The sequence below is a fragment of the Homarus americanus genome, unplaced genomic scaffold (assembly GCF_018991925.1).
Source record: "Homarus americanus isolate GMGI-L3 unplaced genomic scaffold, GMGI_Hamer_2.0 scaffold30108, whole genome shotgun sequence".
NCBI classification, from domain to species: Eukaryota; Metazoa; Arthropoda; class Malacostraca; order Decapoda; family Nephropidae; genus Homarus; species Homarus americanus.
This window is the reverse complement of record NW_024748109.1, coordinates 10,147,579-10,167,175: the sequence shown is the minus strand read 5'-3', so window position 1 is coordinate 10,167,175 and position 19,597 is coordinate 10,147,579. Positions and strand designations below refer to the sequence as shown.

General features: G+C 40.4%; 1 protein-coding gene across 2 annotated transcripts in view; it reads right to left on the bottom strand.

Moving 5' to 3' along the window:
- Positions 1-19,597, bottom strand: part of LOC121880143 (organic cation transporter protein-like) — a 112,847-nt gene that overhangs the window by 69,917 nt on the left and 23,333 nt on the right. For both annotated transcript variants that reach the window (XM_042387221.1, XM_042387222.1), the window contains exons 2-5: positions 18,467-18,572; positions 13,223-13,334; positions 12,367-12,470; positions 7,994-8,139 (exon numbers count right to left, since the gene is read on the bottom strand). In XM_042387221.1, the coding sequence (XP_042243155.1) occupies positions 7,994-8,139; positions 12,367-12,470; positions 13,223-13,334; positions 18,467-18,572 (468 nt within the window). The remainder of the gene's footprint in view (positions 1-7,993; positions 8,140-12,366; positions 12,471-13,222; positions 13,335-18,466; positions 18,573-19,597) is intronic.

Genomic DNA, 19,597 nt, shown 5'->3' with positions numbered 1-19,597 from the left:
GTGTTGTGGGTGCATCCTCCATATGCACTACCAACAGTTCTAGTGAAGGTACCATATGTAAGTTTGTCATGTGGTGTAGTCTATGTAATGTACCACCAGTAATGTTGTAAGAAGTAAGAGTATCCACTTGGAATTGCAGTTGAGTAAAGCCAAGGAGTTGGTCCTTGTAGCTGTATGTTAATGAAATGTACCACCAGTAATGTTGTAGAAGCAAGAGTATCTAAGTGAAATTGCTGTAGTCTGGTCTCATTGTATCAGATCCTTTGCTAAGGAGTGTGTCTTTCAATTTCAGTCGATTTACAGCGTCAGCTGCGCACAATAGCCATGTTTTCTTACTAAAGACATCTCTGTTAAGGTTCAGTGCTCGTAAGAGTCCATTCTTGATGTCACTTTCCCGACCCCTGGTATGCTGTTAATCGTTCTGCCCTGGTTTGGGGAGATGTAAGACCTGTCTCCATGTGCAAGTTTTTAATTTTTGTACACATAGGTGCCTTGACAATGACTCTCATAGCGTTATTCTGGGCAACCTCCAATTTCTCCCACTGCCACTCAGACAGTGTGTTAAAAGCCGGTGTCGCCTAGCCTGTTAATGATCGAATGGCTTGTATATATAGCGTTCTTAGGACTACATGTCCCGCACCCACCTTGGGTCCTATTATGGCTCTCATCATGTTGACTCTCTTGCCTATTCGGCCTCTTAGATAGTTTATCTCAGTATCAAATTTGTGGCATTTGTCAATCCAGATGCCCAGGTATTTATAGGGCAATACCTTATATTTGCAGTTGTAGCACCGGCTCATTGTGTCCAATCCTTCTAGTGCTTATTGGTCTTTGCTGATTTGCCTTTTACTATCAGTGCTAAGTCGTCAGCAGTTTGGTACCCTCTTGAAAGGGTAGCCAACACAAATTTTCCATGAGGATGTTGAAGAGAGTTGGACTGAGAACTCCTTGTGGTGTGCCAATTTCCAGTCTTTGGTGATCTGAGACGTGTCCTTGACATTTAAGTCTTGCTGTTTTCCTTTGGAGATAGTCAGCAATCCAAACCAGTAGGCATCCCTTGACGCCTTTCCGGGCCAGAGTGGTTACAATGGCCAGTGCATTTGCCAGCTCAAATGCTTTCTCTAGATCAAGGTATACTACGGTTGCCTTATTTTCACCAATCGATCCCAGGAGAATGGCCAAACTGTGTGCAGTGCTGAGACCTTTGGTGAATCCAAAGATATTGTGGTGAAGTGGTCCAGTTTTCCAGAGGAGTCGTGTAAGGACCATCCTATCGGCGGTTTTGCCGATGCATGCTGTTAGTGATATTGGTCTGATATTCTGGGGATCGTTGTGTTTGGGAATAGGAACAATGTTTGCCCTTTTCCAGGCTGACGGGAGTTTGCCTGCTGACCATGATGCGTTGATAACTGTTAGGAGAGCAAGTTCACCAGCAAGTCCTGCATTGCTGAGCAATGAATAGGATATATACCATCATTGCCAGGGGCTGTGTCTTGCTTGTTTCCCTGGCCCTTCTGATTTCTTCTATAGTAAACAGACAGACTGCAGTGTCAGTTTGTTCAATTTCATGTCTGACCATTTCTTCTCTCTCCATTTGTATTTGCTGTAGATGAAGTCTTATTTCAGGAGGTAGTTGAGCTGATGACGAGCTTTCTGCCAAGTGCTCTGCCATGCGATTTTCTTCCTTTAGTGGCTGGCGGCGGGCTGGAGCTCTGGGAAGTTTTCCTGTTGCTATCCTGAGTTTTCTCCAGAGTTGCACACCACTCGAGCCATTTGTCTTCCCTAATTTTCTGAGTAATTTGACGAGTATGTTGGACAGCAGCTCTCAAGAGTTTCACTCCCTCACGGGAAGGGTACTGACGGAGATGTCTTCTGAAGGTGTTGATTCTGTGATTCTGTTCTCTGACTTCGTCATTGTAGAACCAGTAGTCTTTGTGGTGTTTATTTGTAGGGTTTGTTTTTGGTATTGCTTTCTCTACTGCGTGTTGTTTGGCATCAGTAAGGTCCTGGTTGGTCAATATCTTTTGGTGGTTCATAGTTCGAATACCATTTTTGGAGTTCATCTTGATATAATTTGCAATCTGTTTTCCTGGTATTCCATCTGGGTGGCGGACGGGGAGTTGCTCCATCCTCAAAGTAGTTGTTGTTACAAAGTGGTCACTGGTCAGTTCATCATCTACCTCCCACTGAGCTACTGGAACGAGCTCAGTGGAGATGAATGCGAGGGCCAATGTTCCTCCCAGTATGTGTGTTGGTCCCAGTATTAATGAGCGTTATTTCTGGAACATCTGTCAGCAGTTCCACTAGGTGGTGACCGTCCTGGTTCATTGTTGTGGTCGGATTGATCGTTGGATGGTGGGCATTGAAGTCCTCAACAATAAGCACAAGTTCCTGTGTATCTTATGTCAGTAGTTCACCGGCTTCTAGTCGTTTGGGTGGTGGCTGTTTATAGATGTTGTATACTACAAGACTTTCGTTTGGCAGGTGTATCCGAACAGCTTGTGCCTCTACTCAATCTTCACAGTGAACTGGTTCTACTTCTGAACTGGGGATGGTCGCCCTGACAAGAATCATGCTGCCATGGGAGTTGGTCCCTTTTGTTAAAGAGTGCTGTTGGTATCCTGGTAAGCGGAATTGTTTATCTTTTGACATCAGGGTTTCTTGCAGAATGAAGACATCAATATTTTTAGCAATGGCGGCTGCTTCTACAGTATGCCGTTTGTTGGACAGGCTTTGTACATTCTACTGTGTTATATTGAGATGACAAGGAGGTGGGGCTATTCTATCATTATCTCCTCGTCGCTGGTGCTGTAGTTGCTCTCAGTGTTCATGGTTGAGTCGCTCTCCTCCTCGTCCGTTAGGAATGGTGTGCTCATTGGTGGCTGTTTCTTGGGCCCCTGCTCTAAGGGAGGAGCAGGAGGTGGAATTCCGCTTGTTTTGGGAGTTTTTTCTGCTCTCTTCAGGGTGCTGTCGATCTTGCCTGTGATCGTGTGTTTGCTGACGGTCTGTGCTTGTTGTTCTATTCCTCGTGATCTGTTGCGAGGGGCTTGAAGTTTCACGGTTTTGAGTAATCTCTCGGATGGCAAGTTCTTCTTCTTGTCTGATATCTGACTCAAGGGCGTCGTTTGTTCCACTTGTAGTTGTGGAGTTTTGGGGGTCTGGTCGTCCTGCATCTCTTCTGTGAGCTGTGTCATAACTGCATTTATTATATTTTCGGTGCTGTTATCTTGTTTCTTTATTATTGTAGAGAAAGTCAGTACGATAATGGCGATCATCTGTTTTATTTGTTCTTCTGTGAATGCCGCTTGTAGATTGGCAGGCTGGGGTGTATTCAGGTGGGCGGTCGCCTGAGGGGGATGCAGTGTGCCAGGCAATATGATGTTCTAAACCAATACTGGAGTGTTCTGTGCTTTTACTGCTATACAACTCTGGAGCTGCCATTGTGGAGTCCACTGATTTGTCATGGTTTCCTCCATGGACTGATTTTGTCCCGGTGTCTTCAATTTTGTCCTGTAGCCTGGTGGGAGAAGTGCAGGGAAGGAATGTGCTCTGAGGTGCTTCTGTTGTGTTTTGTGGTTGAATTTTTGCCATTGCAACTTTCATTCGGTCTCTCCTCTCTGGACATGATGTGCTCCAAGCGTGATGTTTCTTTCCAATTTGGGCACTTGGTTGTCGTGGTGGTTCCTTCCTTGTGTTTTTAATACACTTTCTGTCTTGTGACTTTGGCTGCAGATGCCACATCTCACTTTTTTGTGTCATCGGGATTAGTGATGTACCGAATTTCTGACATTTGTAGCATCGTAGTGGTTCTGGGACAAAAGGACGCAACTTTTAAGTCCCCCAGTTGCTTAGGTCTTCCTCCTCTGGGACTGTCCCCTTGATGTCCACTAGCACTTGCTTTGTCTGTGCTTTGTCCTGACTCGTAACACAACGCTCTGCCTTGGTCACTTTTGGATGTTTTATGATGACTTCTACAGGTAGTTCCAGAGGATATCGTAGTAGGACCATTCTGGTTGTTTTCTCCTCGGGGTCTAATGGTATTATCTTGACCGTCTTCCCGTTGTGATTGGTGACCTCGCTGAGGATCTTGGCTGTGTTGTGGTCTTGGGGGGAAAGTATCAGGTCTCCAACTAGATTGGGCTTAACACTGAACTTGATGTTCTGTAATCTAGTTCCAGTGCTACCACTACCTCGTATGCATGGTTGAATTCGGTTTCTTTGGGAATCTTTTACTTCATCACAGTCTATGTCGGAGATGTTGTTTTCCTTCCGAGGTCTCTTGTGGCATTTTCCTTCCATCGCTTACATCTCTCTCGCTCATCTTTATATCAAAAATTGACAATGAAGGCTCACTACACCTACCTAGTTCCTTGTTGCCCTAGGACCAGTGCCGTAGTTAATCCCTCTTCCCCCCAACGGGGGTCGTAGGTTGGTGGCTCTGGTTTTGCAACAGGAACCCCAAAGAAGGGGGAGCCTACTTTACCCTGTCAGCTAAACTCACCGGCCCAGCTCACACCCATTAAGTGGCCCCTTTGTGGCCTGTCCTAACGACAGTTCCCGCAGGGTTCGTTAATACTGTGAGAATCGGTGAGGGCACTAAGAAATGTGAGCATAAAACACAGAAACAAGCAAGACAATTCAACAGAGACGAGATATCCACGACTCCACGTCAAAGTGAGAGTGGCGTGGCGTGTGTGGCGACAGTAAGTCTGGCGAGGCACGTGGAAGCACGTGGGTCGGGAGTAACTACGACACGCGTCTTCTCACCTCACTGCTCAACTTAGCATGTCTTTTATATCTGGTGTAATTTTGTGTTTTCTTAGACGTGAGAGTACAATCGGTTCTTACACTGAAACACATATTTCTTCTTCGCTGTAAGTTTCTGCTGCATTTTGAACACTTGAACACTAAATCAATGTTTACAGATGAAATCTAGGAGATGGTTTTCCTCCTCTACAAGCACAGATAACTTGTGATACGATACGGAACACGACGTGATAAGGACGCTATTGAAAAACTATATGGCTTCTCCCTCAGTCCTCCTCCTTGGAGGAGAACAATGAGTACACGAACATGCAGTTCACTTAGAATCCAATGCTGCTTGAAAGGTATTGAAAATGAATAAAAAATCGGTTTCGATTACAATAATAAGTACTCATCATTTAAAAAAAAAATAAGCTTAAGAGAACCTATTGGGCGGAAAGAAAAAAATAGATAAGGTTTGCGCAGTTTATAGATACGCGGCTCTGGATATTGAAGGCTAAAAAATAAAAAGGCATTCTAACATATAAAAAAGGAGGAAAAATCCCCGTTGTGACTCTCGATCGTTTAATAGTAATTAATTTAAGCGAGAACGGATTTAGAATTCATTCGTTCACTAAGGGACGACAATACGCGCTAACTGGCCAGAATTTTTTTTTTCACAATTTAACCCCGCGGGGGCGGGGGGTACTGCCAGCAGAATCCTAACATGGGGCTTAAGGGTTTTAAGTGTCATTTGATCAGTTTTTTGCCGCGTTTTTACCCCACACTTTCCCCCTTCCTTCATGCCCTGCCCACTACAGGTCCGTTATGTCCTGCCCACTACAGGTGATTTATAATCGTAGATAGAGAAAACTGGAGCGTCGTTTCAGATTTTGCTTAGGGCGTGAGGGGGTTGGGTGGAACACCATTATATGCAGAGAGTAGGGGTCAAAATCCTGCTCCACCGTGGTGCCGCCGGGTGGTGCTGTAACAGATGAAACACGTTCCAACACACTTTAAATTTTCAATTTACATCTGCCCGGTGTGGACCGTGTGGCTGCTAGCAATATGACTTACTTCCATGCTGCTATTCAGTTTATAAATGATAGGCAATAAGAATGATGAAAATAGATGAATACTTATCATTTTGTTTAGTTATGCACTGTAGAAATACCATTGAAATGTTCTCACCAAATCAAAATTGGTCGATACGAAAAAAAGGAATATAATCAAAATTTTCCTTGGAGAGCAAGACAGCCCTTGGGAGGGGCATTTCAGGACTTGGGGGCGGCAAGCCAGGTTTTTTTTTGGGGGGGGGACCCCCAAGCCCCCCCCAAATGACGCCTCTAAGAAAAAATGGAAATAAAAAAATATAACAATTATGATTAAAATAAGCATTTTTCGTATCTATTTTATTAGTTAATATCATCCAAAGTATAACTGTGCAAGATATGAACGAAATATATAAACCTGTTCAGTTGCTAACCGTTTCCTCCACCTTTAACAACGGGGAAATTTGATTCAGTATCACCAAATTAGTGACATACAGGAAACTCAACCAAGTGTGTCTTGCTTATACAGCAATAACTAGTTAACTAATTTCTTAAGACCATTTGTGCCAGAGTGGGAACCTTACACCAATTCAAATTAATCTCAGTTGTTTGGAAAAGCAGTGGGAAACATTACATTGTGTGAACCTGGGTAGTATTACAGAGTGAAATAATATATTGTGATAAACGTGTGGTACTCATTTTGCATTTTTGTTCAAGATTAGATATTAAGTATGTAAAAACTTGGACCGGATTGAAATAATACTTAGGAATTATATGTTTCACAGAAATCTCAAAGAAATTTGGAGGTTTTAAAAATTGTTGATTGATCAGTTTCTGGGCTGCTAACAGGCCTTTAGGGAACCAAATCACTTTAAAATAATTAATCCTACGAAAGGAGTTGTGAATTATTATTAGAATTTGAAGCATTTAAAAATATTTTGTTGAATTTCATGGGAAACACATCCAGCTTAGGACACGAGTCCTTTTATTTTTCATTGAGTTTTCTTTTCAATATCTCTACATTGAATTAATTTATTTTCTGTGATCAGTAACTAGAAGAAGAATTATCCAGTGATTTACCTAATTAGATAATTTATTTCATTGAAACTTTCATTAATAAATTAAATACAAAAAGCTTTCCTTGTAATTCTATGAGTAATAGTTTTGTACCAGAAGGTTGCATGGTGTCATAGATCATCTGATTTTGTCTTTTAAACAACTATTGATATTTTGGTGTAGTCATATTAAAACTATTTGGTAAAATAACAAAATAAGACCAGCTTTACCAGAGATTCAGGAATGTTTTCTAGTCTTTATAAGGTGTGATTTTGTGAAACATTCGTGCATGCCAAGGGCGGATCCGAGGGGGGCCTGACCCCTTCTTTTTACCAGATAATTCCAATATTTTTTTAATGCAGTATTGTATTGCTTTGCTGTAGTTTTGTACTCAGGCATTTTTGTATGATAAAAAGTAATTACTATTGACCTCGGAATATCTCCTAATATCAAGTGCACGTGGCTTCAAAATGGCCTCAAAATGCCCACGATATAGATCAGATAAAGAAAAAAAACATCTGGGAGGACTCGCTTTGCTCACCAGGTTCCCCCAGTCAAAATTTCTTGACCTCCCCCCTGTTGATATTTCTGGATCCGCCCATGTATGTTATATCCTTTTATTGTTAACATCACAGAAAGATATAAGGGCGTGTTAATACCAAGGTGCTATTTTTTGTATCTTCAATAGTTTGTGTTGAAGAAGATTTATTCTGGTCTCAGTCAGTGGACGTGTTTATTGGTCCATATTGCTAATGTTGCTTTAGGAAGTTTCAAACATTTGTAAGTGTAATTTTATAATATTAATTAAATGTAAATCTTGTCAACTTTTCTCTTAAACCCCAATAACCAACCAACAGTCATGGCTACACCGTTTTTTGTTGCCTGTACGGAAAAGACTTTGTTGAAAAACGCTTCCACTGTATTTTAAAATCCTGCCACACTTACAGAGATCAGATCTTTTACAACTTAACTATATATAAGTGTGTGTGTGTGTGTGTGTGTGTGTGTGTGTGCTGGATGATCGTCATACTCGATTCCGAGTGACAGCAAAGTAGAAGTAGTAGTGTTTGTCTGCATGTGCGTTTTGATTCACTTATTTCTTATATACATGACAAGACAACTCAAACTTTCTAAGTACTCACAAAGCAAGTAGGAGCAGTGGTTGGTTAAGAGTCCCATGATGAAACGGAGAGCGAGAATAGCGTTGAAGTTAGTGACGGCAGAGATGCTGAGAGAGACGAGACTGTACACCACCAGCGTTACCACCACCACGATCTTTCTCCCGTACCTGCAGGAACACACACACAACTTCAACAAAAGTAGTAAAAACACCGAGAAAAAACTAATTGCCCCTATATTTTATCTTCTCGTGAAACTGGGGAAATATTAACCCAGTGGTGGGATGTCATCAAGGTGAAAAGTAAAGTGGGTCCCAGAGGCGGGATTCCATTAGGGACAGTGTGGATATAGCACACTGTATACTAAGCCTTCAGTACACTAGAGGGCAGCTGGGCCGGTACTGCTCTCGACCACCTTCACTTTGCAAAGTAGTTAACTTAGGTACCCATTTACAGCTGGGTAAACTGGGAACAACCGGGAATCGAACCACCGACCCCTGTAACAGGAGGCAAGTACTGTATTCACTTGATCGCTGCGCTCCATCATCATTGTAATATGAGTAAATTTGAGGTGCTTATGCGAGTTGCTATCATTGCAAAGAACACTAGCTGCTGGAGCACCTAGAGAATAAAAATGCAACTTATCACCAAGTAGTAACATCACCACCACAGTATAAATTGTGAGAAACTTTGAACTCCTATAAACTTGTTTTAGAAAAAGATTGTGTGATGGGGACATTTTATGGCACAAATAAATGGATGATTTAAGGAAGCGCTTTTCATTTGTGCACATTGCCATTTCAATTGGGCGAAAAATCCCCTCATTTGAGCAGGAAGATTTCCTTTATTTGGGCCGAGATTTACACTTCATATTAGTGGATCATACAGTCGCGGTCAAAAGTAATCATCCACTCCACCACCTAACTTCTGAGCCTGGCGGGGTCCTTTCTGCATGATAAGTTACGTGGCGTGGAGAGGGGGGATGGTTCACTTGGGGAAGGGCCATTTGATGGGGAGGGGGGATGTGGGAGGGTGGTATGCGATGCAAATTACTCATCATGATAGAAGGAAAGGAATGATGGAAGTAAATTGTTTTCTCACTATATTATCTTACATAAGAACATAAGAACATAAGAAAGTGGGATACTGCAGGAGGCCGACTGGCCCATGCAGGGCAGATCCCTTTCACACCCATCCCAGCACTTCCATGTGCCTATCCAACTTCGTCTTGAAGCTCCCTAGCGTCCCCGATCCTACTATAGCACTCGGTAGCCTATTCCACATATCCACAACTCTATTACCAAACCAGTGCTTGCCTATATCCTTTCTGAATCGGAATTTATCTAATTTAAAGCCATTTGTTCTAGTTATTTCGTTATTACTGAGCTTCAGAACATCTTCCATTTTACCCTTGTTAATCCCACTTACCCACTTGTACACCTCTATCATATCTCCCCTAACTCTACGCCTCTCTAATGAATGTAAGCCTAAGCTTTTCAGTCTTTCTTCGTATGGAAGGTTTCTAATATTATGGATCATTTTTGTCATTCTTCTTGTACTCTCTCCAAAGAATCTATGTCCATTCTATAATAAGGACACCAGAACTGAACCGCATAATCCATGTGTGGCCTCACTAATGCTAGGTAAAGTTTCAAGATAACGTCAGCAGTTCTGTTACTCACAGACCTAGATATGAACCCAAGAATCCTGTTTGCCTTGTTGCGAACGCTAATACATTGTTTTCTAGGTTTCAAGTCGTTGCTAACAAATACACCTAGATCTTTTTCACAAACTGAGTTTTCTATTTCCGTGTTACCTAGTTTATACTTAACGTTTGTATTCGTCTTCCCTATCTGTAGTACCTTGCATTTATCAGTATTAAAATTCATTTGCCAGTTTACTGACCACTCATGTAAGGTATCTAGATCTCTTTGAAGGTGTTCAAAGTCACTGTCTGAATTTATCACTCTCCCCATTTTGGTATCATCTGCAAATTTACTAATCCTACTAGTTATGCCTAAATCAAGATCATTAATGAATATAACAAACAGCAGAGGGCCTAATACAGATCCCTGGGGAACTCCGCTTTTGACCGCACCCCAGTCTGACTTTAATCCATTTATGCTGACTCTTTGTTTCCTACCAGTTAACCATGACCTAATCCATTTTAATACTGATCCACCTATTCCATGTGCTTCTACCTTCCTTATCAATCTCTCATGAGGGACTCTATCGAATGCTTTACTGAAATCTAAATAAATTATATCATATGACTTATCATTATCTACCGCTTCATATACTTCTGAGAAAAAGCTAAGCAAATTTGTGAGACAAGAACGTCCCTGGGTGAACCCGTGCTGAGAAGAATGAATTAAGTTGAATGTTTCAAGGTGGCTTCTGATTTTTGTAGCAATAATTGACTCTAGCAACTTGCCTATGATTGACGTGAGACTAATGGGACGGTAATTTGATGCTATTGATTTATCACCCTTTTTGAAAATCGGAACTACATTTGCAAGTTTCCAAGCTTCTGGCACTAGGCCCGATTCTAATGACTTATTAAATAAAACTGCTAATCTTAGATTTACATGCTTCAAAGTGTAAGAGATGAGGTTCCTTGTTTTAGGATTATTATAATGTGCCGTCCATTTCCTTATTTATATATTTTTCGAGGTTATTGTTCCGGTTTTTAAACAACGGTAATTAGATATTTAAAACTACATTGATTTGATGAGAAATATTGAATACGGCCAAAACTTATATCATTTACTGTATATGAATCAAGAGTTCAAATATTTGTGTTTATATTACACACCCAAAACTAGTCATTTTAATATATCAAATGCCAGCAAATCATCAAAGATACTCATGGCGGCCGGTTTCCTAAGTTCCCAGACTCCTTCCAGAGGGTTAACCAACGCCTCACAGTGACCCCAACCTCCCTTGCAATTTCTGACATGTTGTAGCAAACCGATAATTTGCCCGCATTTCGCCAATCGACTTTCTTTAGCGTTCATCCTGGGATGGGTGTCGAGCGGTGATTTTTTTTTTCAAGAACGGTAGTGGCGAGAGGTGGAAGTAATCAATTAACAGCCTCGTTTACTGTTACTGGTGATGACCAAGTTACTTCCCTTCCTCTCTTATGTTGTCATATTAGGGCTTTCCCTCATTGAAGCCAGACGCCTTACCAACAATACTGAAACTACCTGCCAAAAGCTTGCTCACATTCCTCCCTAAATCTCAAGTAAATAACTACGGGAAAGTTATATCCATATGACAGCTCCCCTTCACCTCCACGGATACCCACCCACCCTCCTGGTTGGTTGGGCTTTAGGCCTATCAACTGCTTGTGTCATTAAGGCCGTCAACGTCAAGCTACATCCACCAACATTATCACCTTCTTCAGGTGTCAAGGATAATTATAAGACGTATGTGGCCCTTGACTTGTGCATTCCTTCCTTACCCAGATCCGCCACCCTTAGCTCTCCCCCTATTACCTCTCAATGCCTCCCCGCCCTCTTGTTACCCGTCGTGTAGAAAGGCCTTCAGCTCCTTGATATGGTAGTAGGAGGTGTGGATGATTACTTCTGACCGCAATTGTGCACTTCATTTGAGCTAAAATGACCCTCACCTATACCGTTTTACAGTGTCTCCTATTTTGCCTTATATTCTACGATTAGGTTTAATTACTTTAGATTGGTTAGGTTGTTAGGTTAGGTTAGTTTAGGTTAGAATAAGTTAGGTTAGTTTAGGTTAGAATAAGTTAGGTTAGTTTAGATTACTTTCTGTTAAGTTGGGATTATCATTAAACGGCAATGAACGAGTAAGAAAAGCAAAAAATCATTGCAGGAAAACTTACTGGGAGGGAAAGTCACCTAAAGAAATTTGTTTCAGAGGATAATTATTAGGTGACACAAACACCCTGAGGTTACACTCACCTTCAGTGTACCATACTAACATCTCCCAGGCAACATGGACGGGTTCCATAGGCCTCATGGCTCGTTACGGATAGTGTCAATGTAGCACACTAAAATTAAACCTTTGGTACGTAAGTGCTCAGTGTGGCCGATAATGCACTCTACCGTCCTCACTTTCTAACTGTGAAGGTAGGTGCCCATTCACAGCTGGTTGAAATAAGGGTTCCTAGGACGCGAACCAGCGATCCTTCGGACGGGACGCAAGCACTGTATCCATTTGGCCGTCGCAACGCTGTTACTCTAGTAGTGTCGGGTAAGTTAAACAAATGTTATTCTCTATAACTTTAAGAGAATATTATGTAATGCATACAGTAATTCTGATGGAAATTTTATTGCGAGCGTCCATATTATGCTGGTGAGATAGATATAGGCCCATGTTCGGAGGAGTGTTATACTGCGGGAATGGCAACTGTCTCTTACCTGTCAGCTAAATATCCGGTAATAATGGAGCTGAACACGGTAGAAAACAGGTAGATGCTCTGAAAGGTGGGTCGGAGGAACGAATTCTGACACACCAGCCCGAACTGTTGACAGAAATACACACATCCAAAAACTAATGGAAAACTAAGTTTTAGGTAACAAGGAAAGTCCCAATGTACAAAGATATTGCCAAAAATTAACTGAAAATCTTACAGAATAGAGTACTATTAATTTTAATGACTGGTTGATAATTTTTTTTGCAATTATGATTATGAAATTTAGAGTGTTCTTGGAACACCAGTTACCCACCAGACATCATGATGAAATATAGTGCCACCTTCAGGTACCCGGAACCCACTGTTCCGTTATGACAGCAACTGGTACATAATATAATTGCTGGGAAGCCTAATTAAAAGTGTGAAACTCTCTCTCTTCATTACCACATTGTATTATCACACATTGATGAAGTGATTAATCATAGACTGAACACAGTCAGGTTAGGTGGTAAACCTAAGTTTGTTTAGTTAAGAAAATCCTAGGAAAGTCTTTTCCAGGATCACTGTTGAGTGTCCAGGGTATAACAATATTTATATCCCTGTTATATCCTCTCAATGAAAAAAATCAATAGGTCCATATTTGGCATTCTTGCACCCATCAGTCTTGATATATTATGTTACCCCTAACAAAAGTAATATTGTGTATATAGAAATATTTCGCCAATAGAAGAAAAGTGTTAATAAAATAAACACATCCATGTTGTTATGCAGATCATATCTTTTATATCATTTGTCCTGTTCTTCAACATGCGATGTCCGTCCTTAGAGTGGCGCGACATGGCAGCTGGCATGCGCACTACCTCAGAGGTGAGAGTGCGAGTGAAGACGGAAGTGTCGAAGTCCCACTCGGTGCAGTGTTTCTCTTCCAACCCCGCCAAGGATGACCTGTCCACTGTGTAGGTGCACGAATCTCTGCGAGGGAGGACACAAGACAGCTGTTACTGTAGTTTTTGAAAATTATAGTGGCAAGGAGCACTGCTGTGTAACCTGAGTGATCAAAGGCAAAAATGGAATTATACAGTATTAATGTTTATGACAAGTTTGAGTAATATTTAGGGATACCAAATTGTATTATTCACTGAGCATGAATTTTTCACCCCTCTAAAAGAAAGAATTATTACGAACACGCCTCCAGCAGTAAAGTATAATTTTAATTTTATAGGATGGTATATACACCTGATATATGGGTATAAGTTGATACTGTTATGTATTCATTTTTCTTTTCTTAGTCAACGAGTATAATTTGTTAAATCACCCAATTTTTTTTTCGTTATCTGTTTTCATGATTTTTTTTTGTTTATTCAGTAGTCTGTAAATATTTCGTGATTAAATGAGAAAACGTTATTTCTGATTCACGATCTGTAACATTGTTAACCCGCAATGAATAATATTGCCAACGGTATTTAAATGACACATTGGTTTAATATAAAGTGAATATGTTGAATTATAATTGTTTTTAGGAAGAATGAGTCGCATGATTGTTGGAATTTTTTTCTCTCTGGTCATGGTTGTGCTAAGACATGATCTGTGGTCTGACTAATATATGGTAGTCATTGTTTTGTGAATAGAGGTATAACTGTACAAATGTGTTGTTATATTCGGTATTGTATAATATATCTGTGAAGGAGATAGAGTAGCATTGACTGTGAATAAGTTTAGTAACTGTAAAATAACATTATACTTGAAATATTTTGTCACTATTTTATTGATGGTTAGTATATTAATTTGCTAAATTGAGGTTTCGATATCCTGACTAGTTAAAGAATGAGGTGAGTGATAAATGAGTAATGACTGGAGAGATAACATGTTGTCTCCAACTTTTAACAGTTATTCATATTGATATTGAAACAGTTTATTTAGCCAGACAAATACAGAGTGGATATTAATAACAATATTGACATGTGCTGAGCCAATTGAGAGCCAACTTCTGTTTTGTTAATCTAAGATTATTTTTCAGGGTAAATGTGGCTGATGAACCTTGGGGGCCTGTCTTGGAGTTGACATGTGGTACAGTAAGTACCAATATGGATGTAAAATTGAAGTGTACTCCTGTGGACTAAAAGTGTAACAGTAGAAGCGGTTATTATTATTGCAATGTGCGGTGCACCACAAGTAAATTAACAATTGTACTTACTTTGTGATTATGTTCTCTTTATTATAAATTGTATAATAATTTATTTGGTGATAAAATGTTTGGAAATGTTATTCACAGAAACTAATGACGTATACATTATTTATACCAGTAAGTGAAGTAGGTGGGGTGAGAGGCATATGTTATAACTGGGTTCTTTGATGTGAAGGCATTCCACATTCAGAAAAGAACCAAATAGTAATATATTGTGAATACAGTAGTCTATTGTTCGCAGGTTATTTTTAATAAACAAACACACACACACACACACACACACACACACCTACTTTACTACTTTGCTGTCACTCGGAATCGAGAATGACGATAATTCAACTATGATACAATGATATGAGTTACTAGGGATGTCGCCTAGGTTGGCAGGTTTTGAGTTGACTAGAGGCCGATACGGGACCGACAGAGTCGTTCACATTCGTTGCACATGTGGGGGGCTGCATCTAGTGCGGGAGAGGAGGTGGCGGCGTCTTTCCGGCGTTGGCACTTGTCTGCCTCGGTTTGCAGTGGGGCTAACTCGAAAGTATTGACACCTTCTCGTGTGGTGCTTCTCCAAGCGTTACTATGTGGAGTAATCGTCTCCCAGGTGAGGGGGTCGATTTGGCACTTTTTCAGGTTTGTCTTAAGACTATTCTTTTACCTTTTCAATTGGCCTCCAGCGTTACATTTACTATTCATTAGGCGACTGTAAAGTAGCTGCTTTGGCAGCCTACTGTCCTCCATGCGGGTAACATAGCCAGTCCAATACATTTAGTTGTTCGTGGATAATGGTAGCCTCGATGCTCCTACAGTTGGTGTCAGCGTGAATACTGGCATTTGTTTTCTTGTCTTCCAGCGAACTCAGCGGTTGGAACATAGACTACGTTGGTGAAAGCTTTCAAGTGGCTTGAAGTGCCTCCTGTATGTGACTCGTGTCTCCCTGGCATATACAGGTAGCAAGGTGGGAAGGACCACTGCTCGATATACGTGCAACTTTGTAGATAATTTCAGTTCCCTACAGCTGAAAACACGTGTTACGAACCACGCCACCAATTATCATGATCTACCTACCCAGCACTACGAACCACGCCATCTATTGTCCTGATCTACCTACCCAGTACCACGAGCAACGCCATCTAGGGACGAAACACGAGTATGACTAGTCTTAGTTACCACTCCGGGGTTTCCCTTCTCCATATCCTGGTTGTTGCATCACCTCCTACAAGTCTTCTTCATCAGCTCCAGTTCGATGAGAGTTCAGTTCACTCTGGGAAGTGACCACAGGATCACCAAATCCTGGAAACCTACGGCACAGTGACTACATACCATCGTCTTCAATACTCATCCTTACTCGTCAGCCATCTCAGCTCCGCACTTAAGTATTTGTAATCTTATATTGCCTCCCCACCTCCACATGCTTTAGAATTGTTGTATGTTGTATAAATATGTATATACTGTTAATGTTTAGGTTAAGTATGGTTAAGGGTAAATTATAGAAAGCTGAATATTTTGTTGAGGAATTTATGGTACTTTATTATACACAACAAAAACTCGCATCCTTTGTCTACCCTTTTATAGTCCGATTGACACTGGTCAACAGCCAAAATGGTTCACATATGAGATCATGCTCACACAACTAATTTAATATTGCTGAATTCGATCCTGATATTTGTTTTGTTCTATCAGACCAGGTTTTATAAATAAAATCAATAGGTACAAATATTTAATATTCCATCACGTGTCGTGCAAGAGATGAGATTATCTCATGTGACTGTGCTTTCATGACTAATTTCATATTAATGAATATTAATTGGATGTTTCATTCTACCATCAGACCTACTTTCTTAAAGAATAAAAAAAATAGTAAATATAGTAACATTATCGCGTCATTCAAGATACAATTTTAAACCTATCACAGATAAGCTCATAAAAAATTGTACCAAAAAACATAAGTTCAAATCCTTTATAATGACAAAATATGAAGTTCTAAAAGTGCTTCTGAACTTTACTCTTTCTCTTGTACAGCTTGCTCTCTTCTCGTTGCAGTGTCCAGCAATAGTCGCCCATCATGTTAGGACTGAATTGTCCCTGATATCTGCTCTCCATTATGGCGATATCTTGATGAAATCTTTCGCCGTGTTCATCACTAACGTCTCCAAGGTTACCTGGGAAAAATTCAATATGAGAGTGGGAAAAAATGCAATTTCAAGGACATCCTTGCTCCCAATGCATGATAATTCTGAAGCAAGGTTGTTACGATTTCTTTGTAGTTGTCAGCACGATAGTTTCCAAGAAAATTCTTTGACACATTGACAAATGATTCCCATGTTTTTTTCTCCAGTGGGTTCAATGTTTTGGTGAATTCGCTATCATTATCTAGTATACGAATTTGTGGTCCATTCAAGACACCTGCTTTCAACTTGGCTTCGGAAACCACACCACCTAGTTTCTGAGATAAGTATAGAGTCCCAGCACCGAATTGATCCATAGCTTTGATGAAATTTTTAGCCAAACCGAGCTTTAGATGCAGTGGAGGCAAAAATATCTTTTCTGGATCTACAAGCGGATTGTGAGCACAGTTAAACCTTCCAGGCGCATCTCTTGGTCTTGTCGGCCAATCCTTTCTCACATAGTGCTCTGCATCAGCTCTGCTGTTCCACAAGCACAAAAAGCACATGTGCTTTGTGTAGCCACTCTGAAGGCCCAGTAGTAAACTGATGACTTTGAGATCGCCACATATCTTCCACTGGTGTTTCTCATACTCTATAGCGGCCAACAGAATTTTCATTGTTTCATAGCTCTCAGTCATTTTTGTTGCGTGTGCTATTGGGACAGATGGAAGCCGATTGCCATTGTGTAAAAGAACAGCTTTCAGAGAGTCTTTTCCTGAGTCTAAAAAACAGCCTCCAATCCTCTGTCTTGTATGTTTCAGACTTGCAGAGTTGTTGCATGAGAGATACTGCGTCCTCGCAATAACAAAGGTTGTTTGCCATCTTGAAAAATGCAGACAGCTGTCTATGTTGGTAATGCGCTGTAGTGATATGCACTCCATCTTCTAGCAGGTTACGCTGCTTTAGTCTGGATCCCAAAACTTCAGCCTTTTCTTTTGACAAGTTTAGGTCCCTGATGAGATCATGAAGCGCTTCTTGAGTAAATAGTTTAGGCCTGGTATTTTCAGAGTCATCCTGGTAGTCGTTTTCCATTGAGGTAGAGGTAGAATCGGAATCACTCAATTCTTGTTCAGTCGGTGGATTTGGGACTGGAAGTTCAGCACTGTGCGGTACTGGTCGGATTGCAGAAGCAATATTGGGGTACTGTACCTTACCTTGCCTAACATCAGCCTTAATATGCACTTGAACAGTACAAAAAGTATACACCACTTATCTCCGCAATAATATCCTGAGACCAGACCAACTGAATAACAACCTCGCACCAGCCAGGCACGTCTGCTTCTGTCCCAGTTTCCACCAGCTGAGTTGGTGACCAGTGCCCAACACAGTGCTGATACCATGTCTTCAATTTCAATTCTATTTTATCTCACTGATATGCAACAATTAACTGATTAATTTAACAAAAACATATTATACAATAATATGTATTACATATTAAACAGTAATTGCATACAAGAACAAAGTAATATAAAATATAGCCTTACCTCCTGAACAAGCAGGGTAATTATCTCTGAACATGTAAGGAAATTACCTATAAATCATATGTACGTACTGATATGTAGCACCATATATATATATATATATATATATATATATATATATATATATATATATATATATATATATATATATATATATATATGGTGCTACATATCAGTACGTACATAAATCGCGATATTTTTCGTGACAGAGTGACCAGTAACAACAATGTACAGTACTAGAAGATCAAGCTGTACGAGGCAGCCACTTACTCTGATATTTGAGTGATGTTCTCTCCTTCGGGTGGTAGGCACGTGTAGTTGACCACTGGGGCGTAGAACATCATGTTGAAGGTCTGCGACGGCAGGAGGAAGTACCCTGTGATAAACCACACAGGGGTTTAATTTTACACCTTTAGTAGACTATCTCCCCAATAGACTGTCTCCCTTAAGTACTGTACATTCAACAATTTGACTTTCAGTGCAAGTGGATGCTCGAAGGTCTAGTGTAGCAAACTATGATAATAATAGGATCTCAGGCGCCATTAGTTCTGCACAATGATTAGGTTACCGGTGTAACAGCCCAAAATATACCCCCTCCTCAGACTATACCCCGGGTATATTCTGGGCTAGTCCAGTTTATACCCCGGGGTACAAAACAGGCTAGGCTATTTCATACCTTTCTTAATGCCTATAAGATGTTTGATCCTACCTTTCATCCATTTTGGGTTATTATTTTTGGATCTGAATTGCCTTCTTGGAATAATATCGTTTTGAATAATCTTAAGGGTTTCTGCAAAATTTTCGTATTCATTATCCAAATCAATATAATTTGAAGGCTGACGACCTGACTTATTTCCTTCTTGGTCATTCTGAAATAATCCTACCTCTTCCACGGGACCTGAATTCACTTGTTCTGGCCCTGGTGGGGGTAATACCACCCCACACCTCATTCCTAAGCCTATCTCTTAAACCTATAAAATTTGCTTTTCTGAAGTCTGTTACAATTCTATTATTTTCTTTCTTCTCATTTGTTAAGTTAAGGTCAAATCTGATGACTTTGTGATCGCTATTTCCTAATGTTTCTTCAATTTCTAAATTTGTAATTGTATTTTATCTATTACTTAATACTAAATCCAGTATATTATTCCTCCGAGTTACCTTATTTATGAAAAACACAAGGAGGTATAATCAGGACAGGAGAGATATAGTCTGGTCTAACCCAAAATATATAAATTATGATGAAAAAAAACTCTGGACATTGAAATACAAACTTATTTATAAAAAAAACAAGGGGGTATAATCTGGACTAGAGAGGTTGAGTCTGGGCAAGCCCAAAATATATCCCGGGGTATAATATAGCCTGGGCTATTTTATACCCCGGGGTATATTTTGGGCTAGCCT